Below are 24,419 nucleotides of genomic sequence, written 5' to 3' on the forward strand. Positions count from 1 at the left end.
TAGAGAGCTATTCTGGTAAAACCTTCTAGTCAAATCAGGGCTAAGTTCAGTTAGATAAAGTTGTTCAAATCTCAAGTCTCTCTGACTGCTTTCTACTCAAGGTATGAAGGGCTGAGCCCGTCCAGCTCCATGCACTTGTTTTCAGCTGTCCACTGAGATGGGGTACTTGGCCACTGAGAATTTCTGGGGTGCTCCCCCTACCCCAGCTTGCATTTTCTTGGAAAATTATGTTCTGCTCCTTTGAGGTTTCTTGGAAGTTTTTTTTTTTTTTTTCCTTGCATAATTTTTAGTGATCAGACTCGAGTCATGTGTAAGGCAACTTTGCTGCCCAGGTAAATAGTATGTGTTTGACTAGTGTGTATAGTGTCAAACGTGGAGTACGTGAGGGTCAACAAACTACTGAGGCAGATTTACTTGCCTGAAAAGGCCCCAAGAAAAATGACCCTGTGGCCACTCTGACCTAGCGCCAGCAAAAAGTCTGAAAAATAACACTCTTTATCTTCACTACCTGGCTCTAGCAAAATGAAGATTTTGCAGCCAAATGAGAGACCTTGGCAATTTCATGTTGGTAACATTAAAAAAGTAAAATACAGAAAAATTACCCTCACACCTCACATCAGACTTCAAGAAGTTTTTTGGGAGGTTATTTTTGGGAAAATTTTTATCATTCTACATAATCTGTTGAAAAGTACTGCATGTTTGGACTTAGTCAAATTTTTTATAACATTTTCCGTGAAGGAAACTTGAGCTTTTGATTAAGCTGGTTTTTCCTCCATTCCTAGAAATAAGTTAATGGAAAATCTGAAATTGATTTAAGGACAGGAATAAATAGAGAAGAGGTGAATTTTAAGTTTCAAGCTGGAAGATGACTAGTGGATGGTCTATTTAAAAAAAAAAAAATCTAAGTGGAGTTAAAAACCACTCCTTGAAAAGGAGAGAGCACTCCAAAGTTATATGAGAAGTATGCCTTACCACAGGCAATTTTAAAGACAAAATTCCCTGAGCTGCTTCACATTTTTTTAATGTCTGTACAAACCAAAATGTAATTTCCCAGTAAGATATGTGAAGCAGAGAGAAGGGAAAATTTGTCACTGTGGCAAACAGCAAGAAGACGTACTCCAGGAAGTGTGGAATTACAGTTTTCTTGAAGGTTGAGAATTAAGTGTTATGTATTTTTTTTCCCCTAAGAGAAGTCTCCAACGAGCTGTTTGGTAACCTAATTATGTCAAACGCATCATATGCAATATATATCTGCAATAAACTGAGTCAACTCTTATTTGGAATAAGATAAGGTAAGCTAGAATTACAACACACAGACATGCCATCTACTAACAGGATCTTCTTAGGTTGGAAGGAACCTCTTGGGATTTTCAGCACTGGTAAAGTATGGCCAGCTGCAGCAGGCTGACCAGGACTGAGTCCAGTCAGGTTTTGAGTACCTTCAGGGATGGAGACTATGGCCTCTCTGGGCAATCTATTCCACTGTTTGACTACCCTGACAGCAGAAAAACAGGTGTTTCCTTGTCCTCAGGTGGAATTTCTTGTGTATTAAAGTTGTCCTCACTGCTTCTTCTCCTGTCACGGGGTGCTACTGATAAGTGTTTAGCTCCCTCATCTTCAGTTCCTCTGTTCAGGTGCTTCAGGCACACACATTAGTAAGTTTGCCCTGGAGCCTTCCTTCTCCAGGCTGATCCAGCTCTTGGCCTCTCACAGACTTGCTCTAGCAAGTCGGTATCTTCTGCTGGGGAGCCCACAGCTGGAGGCAGTCCTCCAGGTGCAGCTTCCCCAGTGAGCAGTAGGGAGGTCATCTCTCTTGACCTGCTGGCATCGAAATGATTTTGGAAGTTTTATTCAGGATTCAGGAGACATTTATTTATGACTCATTTCAGAAGGCACATCTCCTTTTTTTTTTTTTTTTTTTTTTTTTTTTTTCCTTAGGAAAATGAACACACAAAGTGACTTACTTTTTCTGTAACACCCATATTTGGGTCTCTCTCCTTACGTCCATTGAAATGTACTGATCTTGCTTAGTTTTGTAAAACTGCTCTGAAAAACTGATTTTTTAAAGAAAGCAATGATCCTTTCCAGCTTTCTCTTGAAACTTGTTGGTCTTCTGGTTATAATGTTTTTCAAAAGGCTGTTCCAAGTGTTTGTGGCTTACGTTAGTCATGTTTATATAATAATGGATATTGACATGATGCTTTTCCTCTGTGGACTTACAGAAAGCAAATATAAAGTAAAGCTTGAATCTCCGTTGACTTTTAATGCCATGTTAAGCAAATGTGGGAGTGAAACTGGTATTTACAGAAGATGTTTTGTATATGAAGAGGTAAAGAGACCTGACTCTTTCATCTAAACCTTAAAGTTATAAGTCAGAAGTCCAAGCTAGTAGTCTTAACTAATGCCTGTGAGACAGCTCTGTCATGTGGGATCACACAGCAGCGCTGTAACTGCAGAACTAAGGTCACTTTGAATCAGTTCACACTTGGACATATTTCCTGCTCTGAACTTTACACAGCCATTGTTAGCATGGCCAGTGCCAGGTTAAGAACATGATATTAATTTCTACCTCCTTTTCCAAAGACTGCACCACCACTGTCGTGTAAATACTCAGCCAAACCCTTCTGCCAAACTTTAAAAGAAATCATAGAATTAAAACCAAAAGCCAAGGATTTGCGAATGTAGCAGTTAGATAAGGAATCCTACTTACCAACTACAAAAATGATGTTTGATTTCCTCAGGTCTTCTGAAAAATCTAAGATAAAAATACAAATTCTTGAGTTAGCAGCACCTACTCATTTTCGTCTTGCCTACTTTCCATAGTGATTTTTTTCCCCTGGATTTGCTTTCTGCTATAATACCATGCATACCAAAAGACACAATTATCTTGCTTATTTATCCCCCAGCCTTGTAGCTGTTGCTGCAGATATATTTAAAAAAAAAAAAAAAAAGTCACCTGAAAACTAGACCTTGCATATATACATTGACTTAAATAAAAAATGAGAAGCAGATACATCTTGATGTAATAATGTGCCTCCTGAGCCATTGCATCTTTCTTTGAATGTATAATTAGATTGTAATTGGTACAGAAATGTGTCCATATCCTATTAAGATTATATTTGGTGTACTACATCTGAGATGTAGTCTTAAATTCCTTTGTCTCAGATCAGCCAAATAATGTGTCATTTTAGTATCAAAACTATTGTATGCAGTGAAGTGCTACCTTTTACTGAAGCTTTTTCTTTTCTTTAAAGCAATCCCTTCTAGTCTGAGTCCTAGTTACTGCCCCAATTATACCAAGATAGAGGGCAATCCTGCACCATCTGAGCCTGCTGGAATTTTATTATGTCTTTCAGTAAACCACTTCCAACACACATTCATTTACTACATATAATTTTGTTTAGTGTGTTATGTAGAAGCATCTACATCTCTTACTACATGTGATTAGATGTAGAAGGTTTTCATTAATTATTATGTTCATCTTGGACTCTTAGCAGCTTGTACTTTCCAACAAGCTTTTCATAACTGCCAATGTCTGAAACCATCTATCTGATATAATTAACAGTCATATTTTCAAATAATTTTGGAGTGTAGAAATGTCTTTTATAAGCTTTGTGTTCAAAGAGAATTTACATGGTAATATTTTGAGACAACTTTCACACTATAAATAATCTGAATTCATTTTCCTTTTTATGTAGCTTTTTAAATATAAGGGGAAATAAAAGGTTTCAAAATTAAATGCGAAATTATACTGAAAAAGAAACTCACCTCCTGTGCTCCCATAACCAGAAAAACTTGACTGATCCTCCTCCTGTTAATTAAGCAATTGACAAATTGAAATAGATTTTTCTTGAACAGTTTGCATCACTTCTGTCTACTTATCTGTATGTCTGTATCTTCTCCATTTTATAACCCTTTGAATTTTAATGTATGTTGAGACAAGATTAACAATGTCACAGGAATGTTGTTTCAAGTCTGTACAATGTGAACATGGAGAAGCAAAGGTAACTGGAGGTGATTCACTGGCCCACACTGATTTCTGTGCTTTGTGTGCTTCAGTGTCCAGCTGCACAGCTCCAGCCCATCAAATAAGCAGCCACTGTGCACGCTGAATTGCTTTGGGAGTGTGGATGATAAACTGTAAGTGCTGGAAAGGCAACGCTGGAGCAAGTGCTAGAAGTGAGCTACAATATGAAGACAAAATTAGCCTTTGGTTTAAACCAACTTGAATTTGTTGACCTTCAGAACGCAGTGCAAGCTACAACTTGTTATAAAGGCTGCTAAACTAAAAGAGGGATCACACCAGGGAAATGGGAAACTTGGTATGGTTGGTTGTTTTTTTTTTTTTTTTTGGTTTTTTTTTGGTTTTTTGTTTTTTGTTTTTTTGTTGTTTTTTTTTTTCCCCTGATGGTTGGCCATTTAGGGTTATTTTGCCATGTCCTGTATGGTATAACCTACAAAAATTTGTGCATGCTGGCCAGCAAGAGCATCAGAGTGGGAATTATTTGCTGTTCATATAAATCAGAATTGTATACGTATATGTAGGTTGTAGTCTGGGTTATGTAGTGCCGATACATTCACGTTGTCAGTGCCATAATCTAGTCTATAAAATATAGATAATAACCTTGCCAGTAACATGCATATATTACATAATCACTGCACCATATCAGCACAGTACATGTTGTGCTAGTCCCCTCAAAATAACCTTGTGAATTCTATGTATTCAACACTAGTGCAGGGTTATCAGGCTGTAGTCTTTTGGAGTTCTCCTTCAGTATGGTGTCAGAAACGCCCGCTGTTAGGACCGTGTATTGCTGCGTGCATAGATTAAGGGGAACGAACAGCATGGTGACCAGAACAGATAAACGCTGGCTGCTGCATTTTGCAGGGCTCATGCACTATGCTTTCTGGTTTCTCCCTGTGTTCCCATTATCACTGAAACACAAGCGCTCTTCATTAGGCTGAAGTACCATTACACCAACCACACAGAACACTTTCATTCTCTGATTTGCAGTGATTCTCAGCCTATTATGCTGCAGCAGGTTTGCCTTTATCTTCTTTCAGAAGGAAAAATTAAAGTTTGCAAGAGTATTCCAGGGGAAAAATGTCAAAATGAAAGATTTTTTTTTCCTACAACTCAAGTGACAGAATTAATCCTGCATTTTTTTTTTTTTTGAAGTAATAATACAATAAAATTTTTGACCCTCCAAAGGATATGTTACATATAAAAGGCCTGGTTTTAGATTCAGCTTCTTATCATGCCTTTGAAGGTTTATGAATGCAAGTCACTTTAGGGACAAAGTTTAGAGTAAGGTTTCTTTAAAAATCAAGATCACAGTCACCAGTTTACCTTGTGATCAAATGAATGTGGCATTCCTTCTTTCAAGTAATGCTCTTTTAAATAATATACTTTGTTCTCCCCTGTAATTGCAGAATGAAATTGCCTCTAACCCTGGTGGGCTGCTCAGAGCAGCAGGTGATAATAAAGGTCCATTTAAGTCAGGAACAGCTCTCATTTTTTAGAGCTAAAATATGTAAGAACTAGAGACAAAGGTGAAGCTAAACAAGCTATCAGCCCTTTTTTTTTTTCTTTTTTTTTTTTATTGTTATTATTCGCCAACCTTATCTGCTTTAATAGACCAAGAGGTTAACTAGCTAACCACTCATGTTCACATAAGGAATAAGGGCTATGAAAAGCCATTGAAGTAGATTCTAATTACAGTTCAAAAGTAGGTAAACAAGAAGTTTTGGTCATGCTGACCAACACAGAAATTCAAAATAAGAAATCCTGTTTAAACCAGTACCTGCTCATCTTTCAGGTATAGAAATAGTGGTTTTGAAAAGTAATTTTTTTTCCACTTTTTTTTTCTCCCCTCCAAAAGGCACCTGTTCTATAATTTTAGGGGGACAGCTCAACATCCAGCTTGATGTGAGTGGGACTGCTGGCCCCACTGAACTTCCATGGCAAAACAAGCTCTCCACAGTTCACAGAATAAGTCATGCTATAAAAACATTTTTTTTTCCCACACAGAATTCAACGGCACCTAGCTCAGAGTGGAAAGAGGTCCTGACAGCTTGGTCTCTAGGGGAGCTTTGAGAAGTGCTTGGAGGAACAAATTAGAACAGTGGGGCCACAGTCAGTTTGGATAAGGTGTTCACAGCTTTTGTTATTCTGTTAGTAAGTTCTACACAGAACCATTTCCCTTTACCCATTTCTTCCTAGTCTCCTCGAAAGTACAATCAGTTTTCCTGCTGATTTGGGTCAAGAAAGCCATACTTCACAGCGTGGAGTCCTTTGTGGAGAGTAGGAGGCTTGCATCCTGGTTAATCCCACTGTGCTCATGGTTTATGTTTTACAATACTTACTTCTAACAGCATATTTCTAGCAAAAGGTCTGTAACCTGTGAATGACAGAACCTCTTTTGGCTTGAAAGCACTGTTCCACCTGGTTACCAAAGTGCTTTGGAAAATAGCTGTTGGATTTAGTGAGTGACCGCATATAGGAAAGTATCACCAACTCCGAAATATAATTTACACAACATCACCATCAGGAATACAGCGATAGAGCAGCAGAACAGTAGTGGTATTCTAGGTGTAGCTGTCTCCATTTAGCTGAAAGCAAGGTGAGGAAGACAATCTTGTATCTAATGAGCTCTGAAGAAAGGTGAGTGGTTTGTAATTCCAGCAGCCTCTGAAGCCATGTAATGTCTACAGATATTATCTGAAAACATCAATTAGTGTGGCACAGCTGATAGCAAACCCTAGAAGGAATATTCCATCTTATGCTTCAGCAAGTCAACCAATCTCTATCACAGATCTGGATAATATTCAACTTGCAAGTAACTTTGTATTTTGTTTCTGTGCGAATTTTCACCCTTTCTTCTGAGTTATTTGGCAGAAGTTAGAACAAAAAATAGTAGCAAGACCCTAACTATGGCTGATCTTGGTCTGAAGGCAATTTGTATGTTATTAGCTGAATATTTTACACACATGTATCTACCATATTGTGCCATACCAGCAATTCTTTGAGCAAGTAAAAATATATATATTAAAAAAGGGGGGTGGAGTGGGAATAAGGAAAAATCAAAATTGATCTGTAAGTTTAAAAAAAAAAAAAAAAAAAAAAAGAGCAACATAGGCAAATATAACTATACATGTTGTCATACTGTACTAAAGTAGAAAGTACAAGCAAGAACTGATTATAGTTTTATTACAGTGATGTCATCAGCATCCCTTTAATGGGGATGTAGGTGTATATAACCACCAATTTCTCAGCATGCTGTGGTGGTGTAGATCTCCCTTTGCTGCTGTTAGGTATGTGAAACACTTATACTCCTGTTGCATTTTATTTCTTCAAAGAACACTACAGTTCCCCATAAATCATCCCTGAACTTCCTTTGGGAATGGAGGTAATTGCAGTATTTTAATTTTAGCAGAGATGTTAGGTGACTTGTCAATAAGAAATAATTATATGTAGAAGTAGAGCCATGTTTAGGACTTAGATTTCCAAGTTTCACTCGTTTAGTTCACAATATATTTGCTTTGAACTCATTTTCCTTAATAACATAATATCATCTAGAAACATTTGAAATTTAATTTAATGCTTCTACATCTAGTACCCTCAAAATCAACTTCAGCTGTCAATTAAATAAATTTTCTCACTGATTAAGAATGGTCAGGGATATCAGAAAGCAGTATGAGGTCCAGCACCCTCAGGATATACAATGTCTCTGCATGAGCATGGTCCAGTCTGTCACTGTCTGCGTGGTTGTAGAGTCTGACATCTCTTTGCAACTACCTTAGTAGGTATATGCCTATCTGGCTGGTCTTGCAGATTAGACATGTGCAGCAGCCTCTGCTTTTCAAAATCTCGTGTCACTGACAGGTGCCCTTACACCTGCAGTTTGGCTGCACTCAGACTATAAAGCATAAAGAAGCTTTAGGAAGCTGAAGTTAAGTGTGAGAAGAAACTGGGGCTGGTCAGTGCTGAGCTGTAGAATTTCTCTTCTAAATTTCTGCTTCCCTGTAAGAATGAATGTTTGGTTTTGATGAGATACATAAAACCGGCAAGTAACCCAGTGTATGGGCAATGGTCCCTGGGAACAGATTTTATGAGCCATACAGTTGCTTGCCTTTAAATTTGATTTTTGACTCAAATCACTCTTTGAGGCTGAGCTGCTTTCTGCAAGCTTCGCGTTGAGTTATGCCTCTGGAAAGGGGGGAGCTGCTGTGCTCTGACCTCCTCTGGTCCAGAACTAATGAATATGTGTAAATAAGATAAGATTCACTATGAATACACTCTGACTTGAAGGCTTTTCTTTCCCCAAAAGGCATATCTTCTTATACAGTTCATACTGTTCAGCAGAGTGGAGTTATTTGTGTCAAAAGGGACTAATAGTAATTAAGATGAGAAAACAGTGCTAATGTTATTTGAGGTGATTTTTGTTTGTTGTGCATACAACCAGGAACTGCAGATTATATATTTTTTGTAATAGCATCCACAAAATGCTGACAGATTATTAGATTCCTATGATTCCCCTTTACCTTTGAGTTCCTACCAAAGACAAGAATTTCTATGTCACTTTACTTTTAAAATAAACTTCATTATCCATTCTGAAAAGAGAAGAAAATAATACCCATACAGAGATGGAAATGAATTTGTTTTTAACCATTTGTTATAAACCAAGATCGTGCTTATCTTCATTTAAAGGATATGTGGGTCGTTTTCAGATTTTTCATTCTTGTTCTTGATAGTATGAAGAAAAGTACCCATCAGTAGTTTAGAGGGAGAAAAATTGCTATCTGTTTGCTGTAGGTATGTGGTTTTCTTTAACTTTCTGTAGGGTATTTTATGACAAAAATAATATGTGATTACTAAGAAAAAAGCATAATTTATTTAGATTCATATTAATTTCCAGGCACTATCATGATAGATAAAAAAATAAAAATAAAAAAAATCAAAGAAATTAACTTTGAAAGGGCAAACTGAAAAAAACAAGACATGCTGTGAGTACACCTTTTCCAGCAGGGCAGCAGCATTTTGCATGATCGGAGCTGTGTAAGAATGTTCTGGTAAATCACACGCTTCAGCTGCAGTTTGTGCAGTGTGTTAAACATCTAACCTCGCGAGGACAGCAGTAGAACTTAGCACTAAGTCCACCACTAAACCGTGCTACTAAGTTAAAGGTTGGACTAGATGATCTTAGAGGTCTTTTCCAACCTGAGTGATTCTATGATTATATCTGAACTGAAGAAGAACTGGGGCTTTTAAAATACACCTTTGTGCTTTGCAGACAGTAGAGAACACTCAACAGCTATATTTTCTGTGCATAGTTATTATCTGTTGCTCATTTTAAAATACTTTATGTTACAGTTATGTTACTTTTCAGTAGATCTATTGTTATAAAAAGTTCCTAGTGCCTACAAAATTATTGCCAGAAAAAATTACATATTTTTTTTCTTAATCATTCCTCTTTTCTGCACCTCGTCATCACTCCTAAAACAATTCTCTATGTTGAGTATTTATGCTTCTTGGTGGAATTTCTCCCCTGGGGGCTTTTTGTTACATTAAGCCACTGCGGCAGAGAAAAGTGCAGTAGGAAACCTGCCAGTGCATTTCAACTGCGGACTCGGTGCTGCTTCACTCCCGGTCTTAGGCTGCTAACAATGATGCTAATGAAAGGATCCCTCAAATTATACACTGTTGGTGCTGTCTGCAGAACTGGAATGCAGTTTTGTTTTTGTTTTTGTTTTTTTACTTTAGGTGATAAAGGCTTTTCTGCAGGACAGTCTTAATTAGATTTCTGGGAAGATTATGCTGCAAAGATGTCAAAGGTTTGACAAGATTCAGTTATGGTGGAACTCAATGACCCATTCCTTGGAAAGCACTTTTCGTTCAGGGTGTTACTTCCCAGAGATAACCCACAGTGGTGTGCATCTGTTTCCATGAGTTGTTATTGTTACCACCCATTTGTCTTGCTAGTGTCAGCCCTGCTATTTTATGAAAATGAAACTCAGGGACAGGTGCAGTAACCTGTGAGAAGTAACCTGTCGTTAGTCTTAAAGATTTGTTGCAGCAATTCAAACCATCTTTTAGAACAAAATGGCCAAGGAGTCAAGGGCAGGGTGTAACTTTCACTTGTAATCTCCTGAGTTTTCTAAGAACATTTAATTTTCTATATGATGTATGTACTCCTTTATTTCTTTCTTTTAGATGAAAGTGTGTCGTCTGTTAGCTATGTCTGCAATGGTCTATGTGCTCAGAAGTATTTCCTATTGCTTGCTCCCTTCCAAGCTCAGTGCAACCCATGCCCAGCATAACACGCTGCAGAGTGCACCCAAGGCTCTACGCAGTACCACGTTTGATATAAATCTCTGTTCTTTAAACTGCCAATTGTAGTTTAGCACTGCAAGTGAAGGAAAAAAAAAAAAAAAAAAGGGCAGTTTTGTTTCAGGATGGCACTGCAAAAATTAGCAAGCACCATTGCCATGACTGACAGATGATCAGGTCTTGAGACAGCGAGCAATGGCTGGGGGCAGTGCTCTGCCCTGATCACGTTAGGCATTACAATAAGCAGACACGTGCACAGGCACGCAGAGTGCTGATATATGGCTCTCAGAACTGCAGCAGGGAGAAAGAGGGAAGAAATGTAGACCCAGGAAATGTAGCTAATGAGAACAGACCTTTTAAAATATGGAAATAGAGCATTGCCTGAAAGAATTTGGCATGGAGAAGGACATGAACAGGGTGTTGTAAAATAAGACCAGCATGTGGCCTCACATCCTGTGATTTGCTGCTATTGAGACAGAATTTGACAGCTGTGCTCAAATCTTTCTCTCTCAACGACCTTTGAGACAAGCTTAACTTTTGACCATGCCTATTCTAAGTTTACTAAAACACTTATTTATGTTTTATGGGTTAGTTTATAACAACAAGGAGCTTCTACAGTATTTATAAAGAAGTAATCTGCTGAAAAGGATTTTAACCATGAGAACACTCCACTGATCCAAGAGGCACCACTGTGAAAGAATTCTAAAACCAAACCACTTCCCTCTTTATGAGCAGTATTTAAGCCCAAATTACTAAAGATTACACAGTCATTTGATACATAAGGAGGAAAAAGACACCAAATAGGAAACACAGAGTTTCAAGAAAATACTTAGAGGATTATTTGTGTCTCTATTATGCCCTGAAAAGCCACCCTGCTGTTTCAATACAAATAAGTTATTTAAAAAGCACTTCTCTATCCCATATAGTAAAATAGCATCCTTGCTATCATTGCAGTTTAAAATGTCAATATAAAATTCTATAGTGTACTTTGACAGTGATTAGTAAATATTAATATTTTCTACAGAAATGTTTCTTCCTTAATACTTTAAAATATAGGAGTTGTTGATAAAATGCTTTGAAGGAAGGGCTTTGGTAGTGGTCTTCTGGGGTGCTGGACTGCGTGACCAGAGCCTGTCCGTGGCCCTGTCTGAGGTGCCTAAATCTGGGGAGTGGATTTTAGATGTGCCTTCGTATTTCTTTAACAGCTTTAGGTGCAATGTGAAATGTTCTGATGTGGATCCTATTTGCATTAACTGTGTGGGATGCCTGATATTCTCCATGAATTATACAGGTTCTCTGGGCTGTAAAGGTAGATGTGTAAAAGGCAGAACTCACAAACTTAGCTGCAAAGTTGTGTGTTTCTTTTTTTGTGCATGAAGGGAGAAGGCCTCTAGTTTGGCAACAGAGAGGCAAGCTGCTATTAGGAAAGGAGGTATGCTATCCTAATACTATTTCCAGAAAAATGAGGGTGAGGCATGATAAACTGTAATGCTTTGTTCTACAGACACCTTGCACAAGTCACAGAGCTGCCTGAGTTACTGCAGAAGTATTCAGTGAAGCATAAATGTGGCACATCTTGAAGAACGATCCTGTCACTGTCATTTAAATCTTCAGTAACTCGCCTGAGCTCACCTTCCTCGTAACCAAGTCCTCACTGAGGAGTAATCGTGTCCTGTCCTGCCCACCACAGCTGCAGGAACAACTTCTAATTCAAACACAGGAAAGATGGAAACACAAAGATTTCACCTAACCTTGACAGTTCAGTCCCCTCTCATACACACATTGTCAGAAAGTAAAGCTAAATAATGTTGGTAAAAGGAGGAGCAAACAACTGTTTTCTGGCATTCCAAATTAAAAACACAGATTGAGTTTATGGAAATTTTTCTTGCCCATTTTGCTATAGTTTGCGTGGGGAGAAACCAAGTGGATAGCTTTCTTTTATATGCCTGAGATCAAAGTGTACCATGGTGATATTGAAAGAGAGAAATAATTCTTCAAGCTTGCAGAATGATACAGAAACACCAAAATGCAGTTGATTTGAGCTTATTAAGTGAGCACTTTGTAACAGGCAAACTGTAGTACTTTGTTTCTAGAACTGATTTTTTTTTTTAGCATTTAATAGGGTAGTTTCCATGGCAACTTGAACTGAACAGATTGTTCATTGACTTCAGTACATTTCTATTAAACATCTTTTCTCTGTAGTTAGGCCTGCCTCTCCAGCTCTTTCATCTATTTGGATGCTTATGCATGATTGTTTTTTTTTGTTTGTTTGTTTGTTTGTTTTTTGCAGATATGCTTAAACTGGATTGGACTCCACCTTTCTTTTCTCTTTAACAAATACAAATGTTGAGGGACAGTTTCAAAACTGTTCTCTAAGTTTCCAAGAGTCCATATTCTTTTCTGTGCCACATTCCAGTTTTTAACCAGTTTCCCTGTAGAATCAGAATCTGTGGTTCAACTTGATGCCACTGTTTACCAGTGAAAGAGAAATACACACTGCAGGGGTGTTTGGTGCTAGGAGGAGCCCAAAGGACTTCTGGGTACTTGTGGTCATTTTGATCAGGCTTGTGATTAATGCTGCACACCATATGCAAATAAAACTGCCGTTATACCAGAAGGTCCCTATATTCTCAAGTGAAGAGAAAGCACGATTTATATAATATATTGCAGGTCTGATCCCCTTAAATAACTTAATCACTGTTTGTCCAATTTTGAAAGGCAGCTTTAGAAGTCCCAATGAAAGTTATTCCTGCTAATGGAAACACGTGGTTTGCTCTTTGCTGTATTGTAATGTCAGCCTTGGAGCACTGTGTCTAAAGTGACTGAATCTTCTAGGCGTAGAGAAAACGGAGTCGAAACACAGTTAAAAATGGTATAAAACATTGTAAATACAGGAAAGTCATCTTTGGTTTAATCGAGAGAGTTTTAATTACAAGAGGCTTTAAAGTTGTTGTTGCTCAGGCATTTTAGGAACATTTGGGTTCTGCTTGTGCATTTGAGAGGCTTTCAGGGGCTTTTCATTATCTCTCTTGAATATTCAAGTTTCAAGCTAGGATAATCGGTCAGGCCAGAAATGTTTTTACACTCTTGGTAGCAACGGAGCCTGTTTTTCATCAGTTTGCTTAAAGCTTTTCTCCTGCTCCCCTGCAGCCTCGATTTGTATGTGCTCTGGGCGGGAAGCAACAGTGAGCTGCAAGCAGAATTGTCACTGCATGGCAACAACTTTCAATCAAGAGGTTGTTTCCTCTCATTAGAATGAGAGTAAATCTCTTCAAGACCTTTTTTTCCTCCACTACACTTTGTTTTTGCTTGTTGCTTTTCAAGTGAGCTGTCGCATTTTCTAATTATAAAACATTCTGCGCTTACATCAAAGATTGGGTTATGCAATTTACTTAATTCAATAGATTGCTTGTCATGGCTGAACAGAAAACCTTTTGTTATCTTTCAGTCTTTTTTACATCTACTTTTCCTAGATCTTTGACATACTTGGGGAAAAAAAAACAAAAACACAACATACACGCACACACAAAAACAGTCTTTCCTTTGCATATGCCATTGCGTTTATGTAATTGCACAAGTAAATGTGGTCTAGCACTGGGAGGGTACAGAAGAAATACCTCAGTTATAAACTGGTAGTTACCCTTGAGGCACAAAAATGTGTTTTCATGTTCTGTAGATTTTAAAACATGTTTGCTCTGTCTCCCAAAACACAGAAAATACAAAAACATTAGAGTTAGATAAAATATTTTAAACAATTTTACTTGGACTTTACGTGATGTTTATTACCCTGATTGTCATATTTCCCAAATTTTTAAGGTTTCAATTCCACAATTACTTGGAGTGTATTCACTCCACAATCATAGAACTTATAACTGTATGTTATAAGTTCTTCTTTAGTTAGCTAGTCTGAGGAATATTTAGACTAAGATCATCTTGAAAGCCTTGTTTTCACAAGAAAATAATTGGATACTCTTTTGTTCTGGAAGTCTTTTATACTATTCACTGATGTGATTTTTTTTAATGCTCCTTTTTGGCCTGAATGCACTTGAAATAAGCCAAATGGTAGATTTCTAATTTAAAAAAAAAAAAAATCCAGTTCTTAAAGATAAAATTTGTCTGATCTTTGGAAACAAGTGGCATTATATCAACAACCTCTCTGTGAAAGTTGAGAAATTGAATGGCAAATAAAAATGAACACAGTGAGCAGTGAAAACCTGCCTCCCACTTGAGAGCATTCCGCAACAAAAGGCACTCCTTGTTAAACCAGCCAGGCACTGTTCATGGCAGCAAGTTCTGCAAACTGAGGATGTTCTAAAAAGCCCAGGTCTTCCCTCATCAGAAGCTGTGCCATTGCAATCAAAAGTGAGTGGCCATAAAGATATTCCTGTGTCTTAATATGGGTGAAAATATTCATCAGCTTACTGTGCTTTGTTTTTCAACCAAGTCATGAGTAGTGTAACTGTTGCTCCAGCAAATGGTATAAGGAGTGCTACCACGTGGATCACCTGGCAGGTATTCCTAGTGAGAGGTACTAACTGCTTTTGTGTTATTTGTTTGGTAGTATTTATTTTGGGCAGTTGTTCTAGACAGCTAGCTTATTCTTTATGTAATACTGGATCTGACAGCTACAGATCTGAGAACAGAAATTAATATTTGTGTTCTTTAGAAATGATTGGTTTTTATTTAAAAATAATGTCAGTATTTCCCTTTTGCCTTTCAGTGCTGTAGGAACGTAGTGATCACAAGTGTTCTAGTTCCTGAGGAAATCATGTATAGCCAGTAGAAAACAGATCAGCTTTTTTTTAATTGTTATATGATTAAAAAAATAAAAACAAAAACTCAGAAAAAGCTTGAGTTTTGTATTATACATACTTTAAAGGAATGTTTGATCTCCCCTGTGTGTTCCTCTGGAGAAGCTAGAACTTAGTCTCAGCTAGTGTTGCTTTGCACTCTTTCACTGGTAGGTATGGACTGTTTCCAAAGCACTTCCCTGTACTTCAGTGCACTGCTAGGTGAGGTGATGACTACACGGGGAGGGAAACCACACCATGGGTCTCCTTGTTCCTGCCTGCAGGTGGGAGAGGTAATTCTGGCAGAAGCAGCGCATGTCCTGAAGAGCTTGGATAATACATCATTGCCTTAGTTTACACTGGAGAATTTCCTACCTCATTCCAAGAACAAATAAATGCAAAGGTGTCTGTGTACGTCTGTTTCAGTTGTGCCAAGTGCTACTCATCCTCAGCTGTGGCTTTGTCTTCAGTACGCGCTGTGTACCGCTGTAACCCCCAGCTTCTCTTGCTCAGTGACTACCAAGATGTTCTGCTAAAACTCAACCATTTTTAGCAGCTCAGCTGTGTAAGGTTGCTTAGAAACAAGCCTTCTTATCCCCCACATTCTCATGACACATTTCCTATGCAATAACATCACTGCGTGACACATTTGTATCCAGACAAGCGTTCCTTTTCCACTTGAGATTCACAGTGTAAAGGTTGTTGGTGCTTCACACAATTCGCAAACAGCATGCGGTAAATCACTGGAGTATTAAATCACTGCCACAGTCAAAATGAGCTTAAGTTTTGAATGCAAGCAGTTCTTCGCTCCAGAATTTAGTTATTGATCTTTTCTTCCTGAGAGTAATTTGTAATTTTCTTTTTGAGGCTGGCTAACTGGAAGGTATTACAACTGTATGGTAATCACTCCCTTCTTTGCTTTGGTATAGAATACTTGCTTCATAACAAAATTTGGATCCTAAGGGCATGTTTACAGTTGCTTTCTCCCTTATTTTCTTTATTACCGTATAAAAGAGCCCATACAAACTGGCTATAAAAATATTAACAATAGAACTAGTTACACTTTTTAGATGTCACTAGTAAGTATCAATTCTATATACTTTGAGCTGAAGATGGTCATTGTCAGCCAGTTGGTATTTGCATATCTGTCTATGACTGAAGGATTTTTAGCACTGTTTTTACTTAATTCTCCTTGTCTGTTTGGTAGTAGTGTTGCACTTTTTCCAGCATGGCAAAGTGTCCATCTGGCAAAATAACCAACCAAACAAACAAAAAACCGAAAAGCCACATCTGGCAGAAGGAGTAATTCCTATTCACAAAGACTACAAGGTCCCATAATAGTCTTCTCACTTAGTCTCACGTAAGAATAACATGCAACTTCATTCAAAGCTATAGTCAGTGCTTTTATGGACTGTGCAATGTATCACTGGGGAAACATATAGTTGGAAAATATAAATTAGTACAATTTTCATATATTTCTTAATGTTATTTTGTAACTGTAAAGCTCCTTGTGCATGTTATTTTAACAGCATTTCAAACATTATGAACCAAGAGTGTAATTTCCACAGTGTTTTTACTCTGCCAAAAGGACGTATTTTGTTGATAAAAATGCAAAATTTAGCATCAGCAGAATCCAAACATGATTTAAATACGTTTTCCTGCTTTATAGGACATAAAGACCTATAAAGACTCTGCTCTAAACAACAAGTACAGTCAAGACAAAAATGAGAAACTAAAGAGTTTCTTGGGATAGAGAAGATTTTATGAAGGATTTATGAAAGAATGGAATTTAAAATGGGATTAGGAGACAAAAGCATGCTGTCTGCTTGACAAGAAGACAAACTGAAATAACCGTATCAAAAAGAACAGTAAAAGGATCACGAATTAATAGGAATCAACAGGGCTAGAACATGCAGCGTGTTGCAGGTGAGGATAGAGTATTGCACTGAATACAGTGAAAGAAAATGAATGAATGGATGGAAGGTACTGGATGAAATTCAGTTTTATTGGTCCTGATTTTATCACTAGCTTTGAAATTTTGCAAGAAAAGATGTCTTTCTGATATAATGGAGAAAAAGATGAGAACAGTCTCAACTGCATTTGAATGGATGATAACAAACACTAACATTCTTTGCCAACTTGTTCACAACTCTGGGAAAATAGTTGTAGCATTTGTGAAGAAAGAAGAGTCATGCAAAATTGAAAGACAGAAACCAAAACCTACAAAACCACCACCCTTACGTATGGCAGTATGATAGGCAAATAGCTTTAAAAATAAATTCTTTTTAATTATAAGTCAGTCATTTAGTGCTTTAACAGCACTGTAACAAGAGTAATGCTTAGTACAGTAACACGAATAATGCTTAGCACAGTATCCAAGCCATGCTTCATCTCATAGGACATTTTACTTTTACTTCTAGTACAGTCTCGTATCTTTCACTGCCTACAGAATCATGATGTGGTTGAAATTGGATGGGTTGGAAGGCAACCTGCTCCAGTGCTCTGTCACCCTTATGCTTCCCTGATGTTCAGTTGAAAGTTCACATGTTCCAGGTTGTGCCTGCTGCCTCTTGTCCTGGCATTGGGCACCACTGACCAGAGCCTCGCTCTGTTGTCTTTGCACCCTCCCTTCAGATTTTTGTACACATTAATGAGAGTCCTTCTGAGCCTGTTCTTCCCTAGGCTGAACAATTCCAGCTCCCTCAATCCTTCCTCACATGAGATACTCCAGTCCCTTCATCATAGTGGCCCTTCACTGGACTCTCTACAGTAGCTCCATTGTACTGGCATCCAGAACTGGACGCAATACTCCAGATACGGCCTTATCAGAGCTGAGTAAAGAGAAAGTATAGGCTGTATATACACTTTGAATAGAAAAGCTGTTTTCAACACACTGTAAGCATTTGTAATTATTTTTATAAGGACTTTTCTTTTTCAAGAGAAGTATGTTTCATTTGGTTTTAGTTGTTCTACTTTTTTTTACTACTTCATATTTTCATCCCTCTTTTGAGAATTGTTTTATTCTGTTCTTAAATATATTGTAGACTTGCAGTGCATTCCAACAATTCTTTGCAATATTTGGCAACACTTTGAAATTCACAGAGGATTCTCAGCAGTGTATATAGTAATGACAGATATGGGCTCTTAATAAATATTCACTCTTCTTATAATCAGAAAGCAACATTTGTGTGTCACAAATTTACTAATATTGCACTTAAAAGCACTTACACTTAGCTACACTTACAGTTCAGCTACCCTGCTTAAACAAATTGTATAGCAGTATATACATAATCTAGAAAACTCTCGAGAGAGAGGCCGTATATATATATAAACTTACCTGGTCTTCAAAGTCAAATTCTGTATAACCAGGATCTCCAGAATCCATAATCAGACTGCAATCTAGTTCATTTGGCCCTAAAATAGGAAAGTAAATTTGACATTAGAAATATTTTGGAAAATTTCACTTTGTGATGAAACACTCTGATATTTCTAATTATTTGTATGTATGGAAGATCTGTGATCCAAGTATTTATTCAGATGTGCTAGAAAACCTGGGTGAACAGTATTCTATTAAAAAAAGCCTTCAAAGCATCCATAAAAACTACCACAAATCTTGATAAGGGACAGATCTACTAACCAGTGAATTGTTTGAGCCAGCTTGCAAACTAATTGGGCAGTGTGTTCTGCCTGCCCTGACTTGCAATTGTAACACTGCCATGGGAATCTTAGCTTAGGGAAGAATACAAGCCAGAGTTAGGAAACATAAAAGAAGTACTGACTAATCAGCAATTAGCAAACATGGATACTGGAGTGATGTTGATGGGGGACTAAAGCAGCATGCTTGCAGCAGCAATAGTCCTTGTTCCTCTCCCACCCTTTCCTAGGTGACAGCATGATTCTGTCCCTTTGGTCCATCATCTTCCTGTATTGGGATCAGTAAGTTGTGCAGCCTCTTTCACTTAGGATGACAAAATCCAGTTGCTTAGAAGACTTGAGCTGGTTGAGCTTTACTAGCTTATATTTAGCAGGACAGCTGAAGGTGCAGGATAACAGAAAATTGGGCTTGGTATTTTGAGGAGTCGTGTGGGTGGGTAATCACGGCTAAATAGGAATGGGAGGATTAGCCACCTTTCTTTCTATCTAAGTGTAGCAAGGATGTAGTATGAACATCACATTCATTTTCTGGCATCACCAGCCCATGCAGTTTATCTCGCTCCTGGGCAGTGAGGAAGGAAAGTCTCCTGTGCCATCCAGATGGTGCAAACCTAAACCACATCCTGCAAATATTCAACTCATTAAAATGTCAATAAACATGTGCAAGCAAGAGTATTTTTCACAGCATTAATAAAATTAGATAATTAAATACTGTAAGGGTACACAGGGTTTTAAATATTATAAGCAGCCATGAGTGGGACCAATAAGAGTCTTCATATGGAAAGCAGCAGGAAACACCAAGAGGCATATAACATAAGTACTTGGTACTGGGCCCTCATGGCCCCAGTCAGACAAGGTCACTAGTGGGGAAGGGGAGCCAATCCCATCCCTCCTGGGTTACAGGTGTCCCTACCCACTGTCCCTACAAGTGCTGGCCTGGAGGGTATGTGGTTTTAAGAGCAGTGTTGGCCTGGAGATGATTTCTCCCTGTGAGAGATGCGGTGTGGATAGCTCTCTGTTACCAAGCACTATTAATAACAGATTTTGCAGTTCAACTTGTGCCAGATGCATTTACACATTATCTGCTTTTGTTTGTTTTTAAAGTTTACATAGTAATAATCTACGTAGGTGGTGAACTAAATGTTGCTGAGAGAGGGAACGGAGGAGAGGAACTGGATGTCATGATGACTAAAACCATAACTGCTTGGCAGAAAGGATGGTCCAGGGTACCTTAATCCATATTAGAATTGTAGCCAAAGTCATCTTTGCAACTCTTTGAACTACATAAGAGGCACCAGTGAAAGACTTGGGCCTACCATCTGCTGCTGTTTTTTGTTGGTGTTTTTTCTTTTTTATTTTCTCTAATATTCATGTATACTTTAAAAGATTGTTTAAAAAAAATTATATAATTTCTGTCATACAGTGCCACATATGCAGCATGTTCTCTGGCATATACTTTGCAGTCTTTTGAAAATACCTGTCTGTAAAAGATATATGCAAGCAAATTACGGCTACTGAGAGAAGCTTATTATTTTTTTTTATTTATTTACACAGCTGACATCTCACTCTTGATACTGTGTCATTGTTGGTAATATGATTTACCTAAGACTCAACTGCTACTACTAAACTACCTTGACCCATCAATCACTTTTAACAGCACTTGTGTGCAAGTATTTGATTAACTATCACTTAACTACGAAGAGCTGTATCTCTCCCCAGCTAGAAGCATTAATATGAAATATGGTGCTGGGAGCTTAAATGTGAAGATCAGGCTGAAAATGAATACTCATGCATAAAATATCTTAAGTGACAAAAGCCATAATGGCTATACAATGTTAATGTGTGGTCAAGCGTCTTAAGGGCTTTTATCTTAAACTAGGACACCAGCTTCCTTGGGGAAGCATAACTCTTTTCCAGAGAATGTTTGAAGGTCAGGAAAATTGGAAATGTCTTTTCTTTCTTGGTTCAATGAAAGCTAACAAAAACATAACCATCTATCGCTGACCAGTGTACAGATTGCCCCTAGTGCTGTATGAATAAGCATGAGTTATTTGCTACTTCACAGTTCAGTTTTTTGTTGGAGGGAGTACATTATGGTGAGTTTAGACTAAAGTTTGCTAAAACAGGTCTTCTATGGGAGGTGAACAGGCTCACTAACCAATCACTAGTACAAGTGGCAGCAAAAGCATGCCAGATAGCCACTGTGCAACATACTTGGAGAAACTGTTGTTCCAGCAATAGGCAAAGCTACTGACAAGGTTAAAGCTGAGAGGAGGGTGCTATGACAAATGGATAATGCAAAACTCCACTCAAAGTCTCTGAGTTTCAATCATCAACATTTTATGTAAAACTTTTGGCAATAATCAGCTATCAAAGGAGAAACAGAAAATGCTGGCTTAAGGAAAGGAGGAGGGTTTGCTAAAGAATTCAGAAATGAACTTGCCCTGCTGTTTTAAATAACTCTGCATCCTGCAGATTTTGCAGTCTTGCAACAAAATAGATGATCATAAGTAATTTTCATTGCATTTTCTGAGTAAATTGTGTCGTTTTCCCTTTGATAACTTGGTAGACAAAGAGCTAGGTTATAAAATAAAATTAACACTTGTTTACCACTGAGAGGGAAGTATTATGGTCTGAAGTGTCCTAGTTCTGTTCAGATGGATGCCCCATTCCATTTGATAATCTCATCTCTTAATTAACTTAGAGCCTTGGTGTGCTTGTATGAGCTGCTCACAAATGATGAGGAACTGCAGCAGATTTAAAAGGGGAAGCTCAACAGTTAAAAATTCAAGAAAATGCACGAAAGCTCCACTGCCATGGAGAAATAACTTGCAGGCATCTGATCTGAAAAGGTACATTTGTGACTTGAAATACGCTTTCTCAATTTCAGTGCATGCATAAAGTTGAGGTAAAGGAAACTTGGTAATTATAATGTGCCCTCTGTTTTCCTTAGGGAAAAAATGGAGAGGATTTTATTATGTACAGTACTGCACAATTAAAAAATAAATCAGTTGGAAGTTTTTATTAAATCCCTGTTACCTGAATAATCAGCTCTCCAGGGAGGAGGGGGCTGCTGAAAAAAGAAACAGCACATCACCTAGTCACCTAGAATGCATTTCCTCCACCCCCCCCTTTTTTTTTTTTTTTTTTTTTTTTTTTTGCTATGCTTTGCATTTGACACTGAAGGCATCATTCATAAAGATTTGTCTTGCTAGGGACTCAAGAGGATCAGCACTGAGGGAAGAGTTGAATTAATGGGTGGCTGCATTTGTCCAGGGGTTTGCTGACAGCAGTTACTGTGAGGGCTGACAGTCTAGGAGAATAACTCCCTTGTCCCCTGAAGGGGTGCAGGGCTGCAGTCATTCACTTCTTTCCCCATGAGGCTGTACTTTTAAATTTTGTGTTGTATTTCAGGCACTGTTTGTTGTTCCCAGGCTGAATTCCCCAGGACTGGTAATGGAAAGTTAGGAGGGTATGGCTGTTATGGGCTCGTGTGTGGTTCCTACCAAAGAAATGTACCCCAGAACCTAGGGCTTCAATGGTCATAAACATCTCTGGTCCTATAAAATACTTCAGCGCCTGGGTGTGTGTCACTTTCTACAAAAGCATATTCATCCTGAAGTTTTCATAAATGCAAATGTCAGGCCTTGCTTTTTCACAGTTCACCAAATTCATTTACACAGAGAAGCCAAATTGTACTGATCTCTCTAAATTTAGTTGCAGTTAATTTAACTTCCCTTTGCAAGGTAGCTATATACCATCATGGGAGGTAATTATGCTCCTTAGACATTTGTATTTGGGCAAATCATTTTATGTATTTCCAATCCTTGCTTGAATCTGTTACTTATTTGAAGTCCTGGTAGCAATACTATTCAGTGTGGTTCATTGGCTTGAATATGTCCATACTCATGTTTTAACAACTATAGTATTTGCACTGTCTAACGCTGTCATAAAAGTAATGTAAGACTATCCTGTGAAACATGTTGCTTCTACTAATAACATGTTTAAGCTCAATACAATAAAATTGTCCTTTTATGTTATGGAACATGCTCTGAAGCACTGTATTAACTTAGTTAATGCATGTTGCATATAAGCACTTAAGCAAGAATGCTTGGAAGATACATTTTCAGTGTGATAGAATACAAACAATTTACTAGAGGACTGATTAGCATTAGAATGATTACAATTTCATTTGTCTCTCAGTAAGATGCTTCTAATACAAATTTTATTGCAACCTTATTGAATTTCCTGACAGGTTGTTGCTCTTAGCAACGGTCTTAATATGTCATAGAATGCCACAATGAGAAAATTTGTATTATAATCCATAAAAATTTGCCATTGTTTTCTTTCAGCATATAACGTTATACAGTTACGACTGGATCTTACATGTACATCATATGAATTAGTTTGATGTGAAGACATTAAAATATTATACTAAGTCTCTGTTAGCCACCAGGAACCAAAATACATTACAATATTGCTACAAGGATTAAAAGCCAAAAAGTGATTAAGGGAATGCTAGCATTGCAGCCTCTAGAAATTAAATACCTGGTTCCATAAGATCACTAGAAATCCTACTTTGAATCTTCTTACCATTATTGGTGCTCAACTTATGCCACAATGATCTAATTAGTGCCTGGTTTCTGACATGGTTCATGGCTCTCCTATTATTTTTGTGAAGAATTTATTAAGTATAAGCTCATATTTTCAAGGAACAGACTGGGACTCATCCCAGATCACAAACATTTTGTGTGAATTGTTCAGCTTTTGCCAATCTCTGCTTGTCAGAGTTAGCACCTTTAAGCCATGTGTTTCATCTGCTTGCTATACAGTATTTAGCTCATTTAATCAGGAAATCCAGAGGTAATCATCAATACAATACAATAGAATGGAAATGTCATTTGAGGTTAGGAATCCATCTCTTCTCCCCTAGAAATAAGGCTATGCACAGAACAGCTAAGTGTGCCACTTAATGGAGAAAGCTGGTGGTCTTTTTTCTTGTGTGTGTCTTACCTTGAAGCTTACCACTACAAACCTGTTTGTTAGGCAATGCACTTTTTATCATTCCTTTTCACCCCTCATTGATAATTTGTCTTTATCTCTTTTTGAACATTATCAAAATGAGCTAGCCTGGAACCTCCCTCAGGATCTTCAAAGTATAACGTAGTCTCTCTGTCTGAAGCAACTGCTTTTTGCACACCTCACTAGTAGACAAGAAGTAATCCCCCACGTTGTCAAAAAGAGCTAATGGAAGTATTGCTCCGACTAGATTTCACCATTTCTCCTTTCTTGGCAGGCCCCAGATGATTGTTCACGATTACGAATAACTGAAGCCATCTTGTCTGACAATTTAGGGCAGCCAAGTTTTCCCTTAAACAGAGGAGAGAGCAGATACACAATTTTCTCTACTACACATATCTGATCTTTGTTTTATTACAGCTAGTAAATTTTACACGAAAACATTTCACCTAGAATTTTCTTTGTGTGCTGTTTTGCATTACAACTGTTGTGACCTCAGCTACCTATATAACCCTCAACATCTACTCAGAAGGCAGCCAGAGATGCCATCTGCAAAAGGAAAATTGTATAGTTACCAAGGAACATTTTTCTGTTCCCTCAAACACAATATGTCTGACAGATGTCAT

General features: G+C 37.8%; 1 protein-coding gene across 1 annotated transcript in view; it reads right to left on the reverse strand.

Annotated features, from left to right (window-relative positions):
* The window catches only part of AK5 (adenylate kinase 5), a 93,543-nt gene that overhangs the window by 21,177 nt on the left and 47,947 nt on the right, over positions 1 to 24,419 (reverse strand). The window contains exons 8-10 of the mRNA XM_082765772.1: positions 18,458 to 18,534; positions 3,769 to 3,811; positions 2,711 to 2,755 (exon numbers count right to left, since the gene is read on the reverse strand). Of these exons, the coding sequence (XP_082621898.1) occupies positions 2,711 to 2,755; positions 3,769 to 3,811; positions 18,458 to 18,534 (165 nt within the window). The remainder of the gene's footprint in view (positions 1 to 2,710; positions 2,756 to 3,768; positions 3,812 to 18,457; positions 18,535 to 24,419) is intronic.

The sequence above is a fragment of the Aythya marila genome (assembly GCF_965140915.1).
Source record: "Aythya marila genome assembly, chromosome: 8".
In the NCBI taxonomy this organism is placed as follows: domain Eukaryota; kingdom Metazoa; phylum Chordata; class Aves; order Anseriformes; family Anatidae; genus Aythya; species Aythya marila.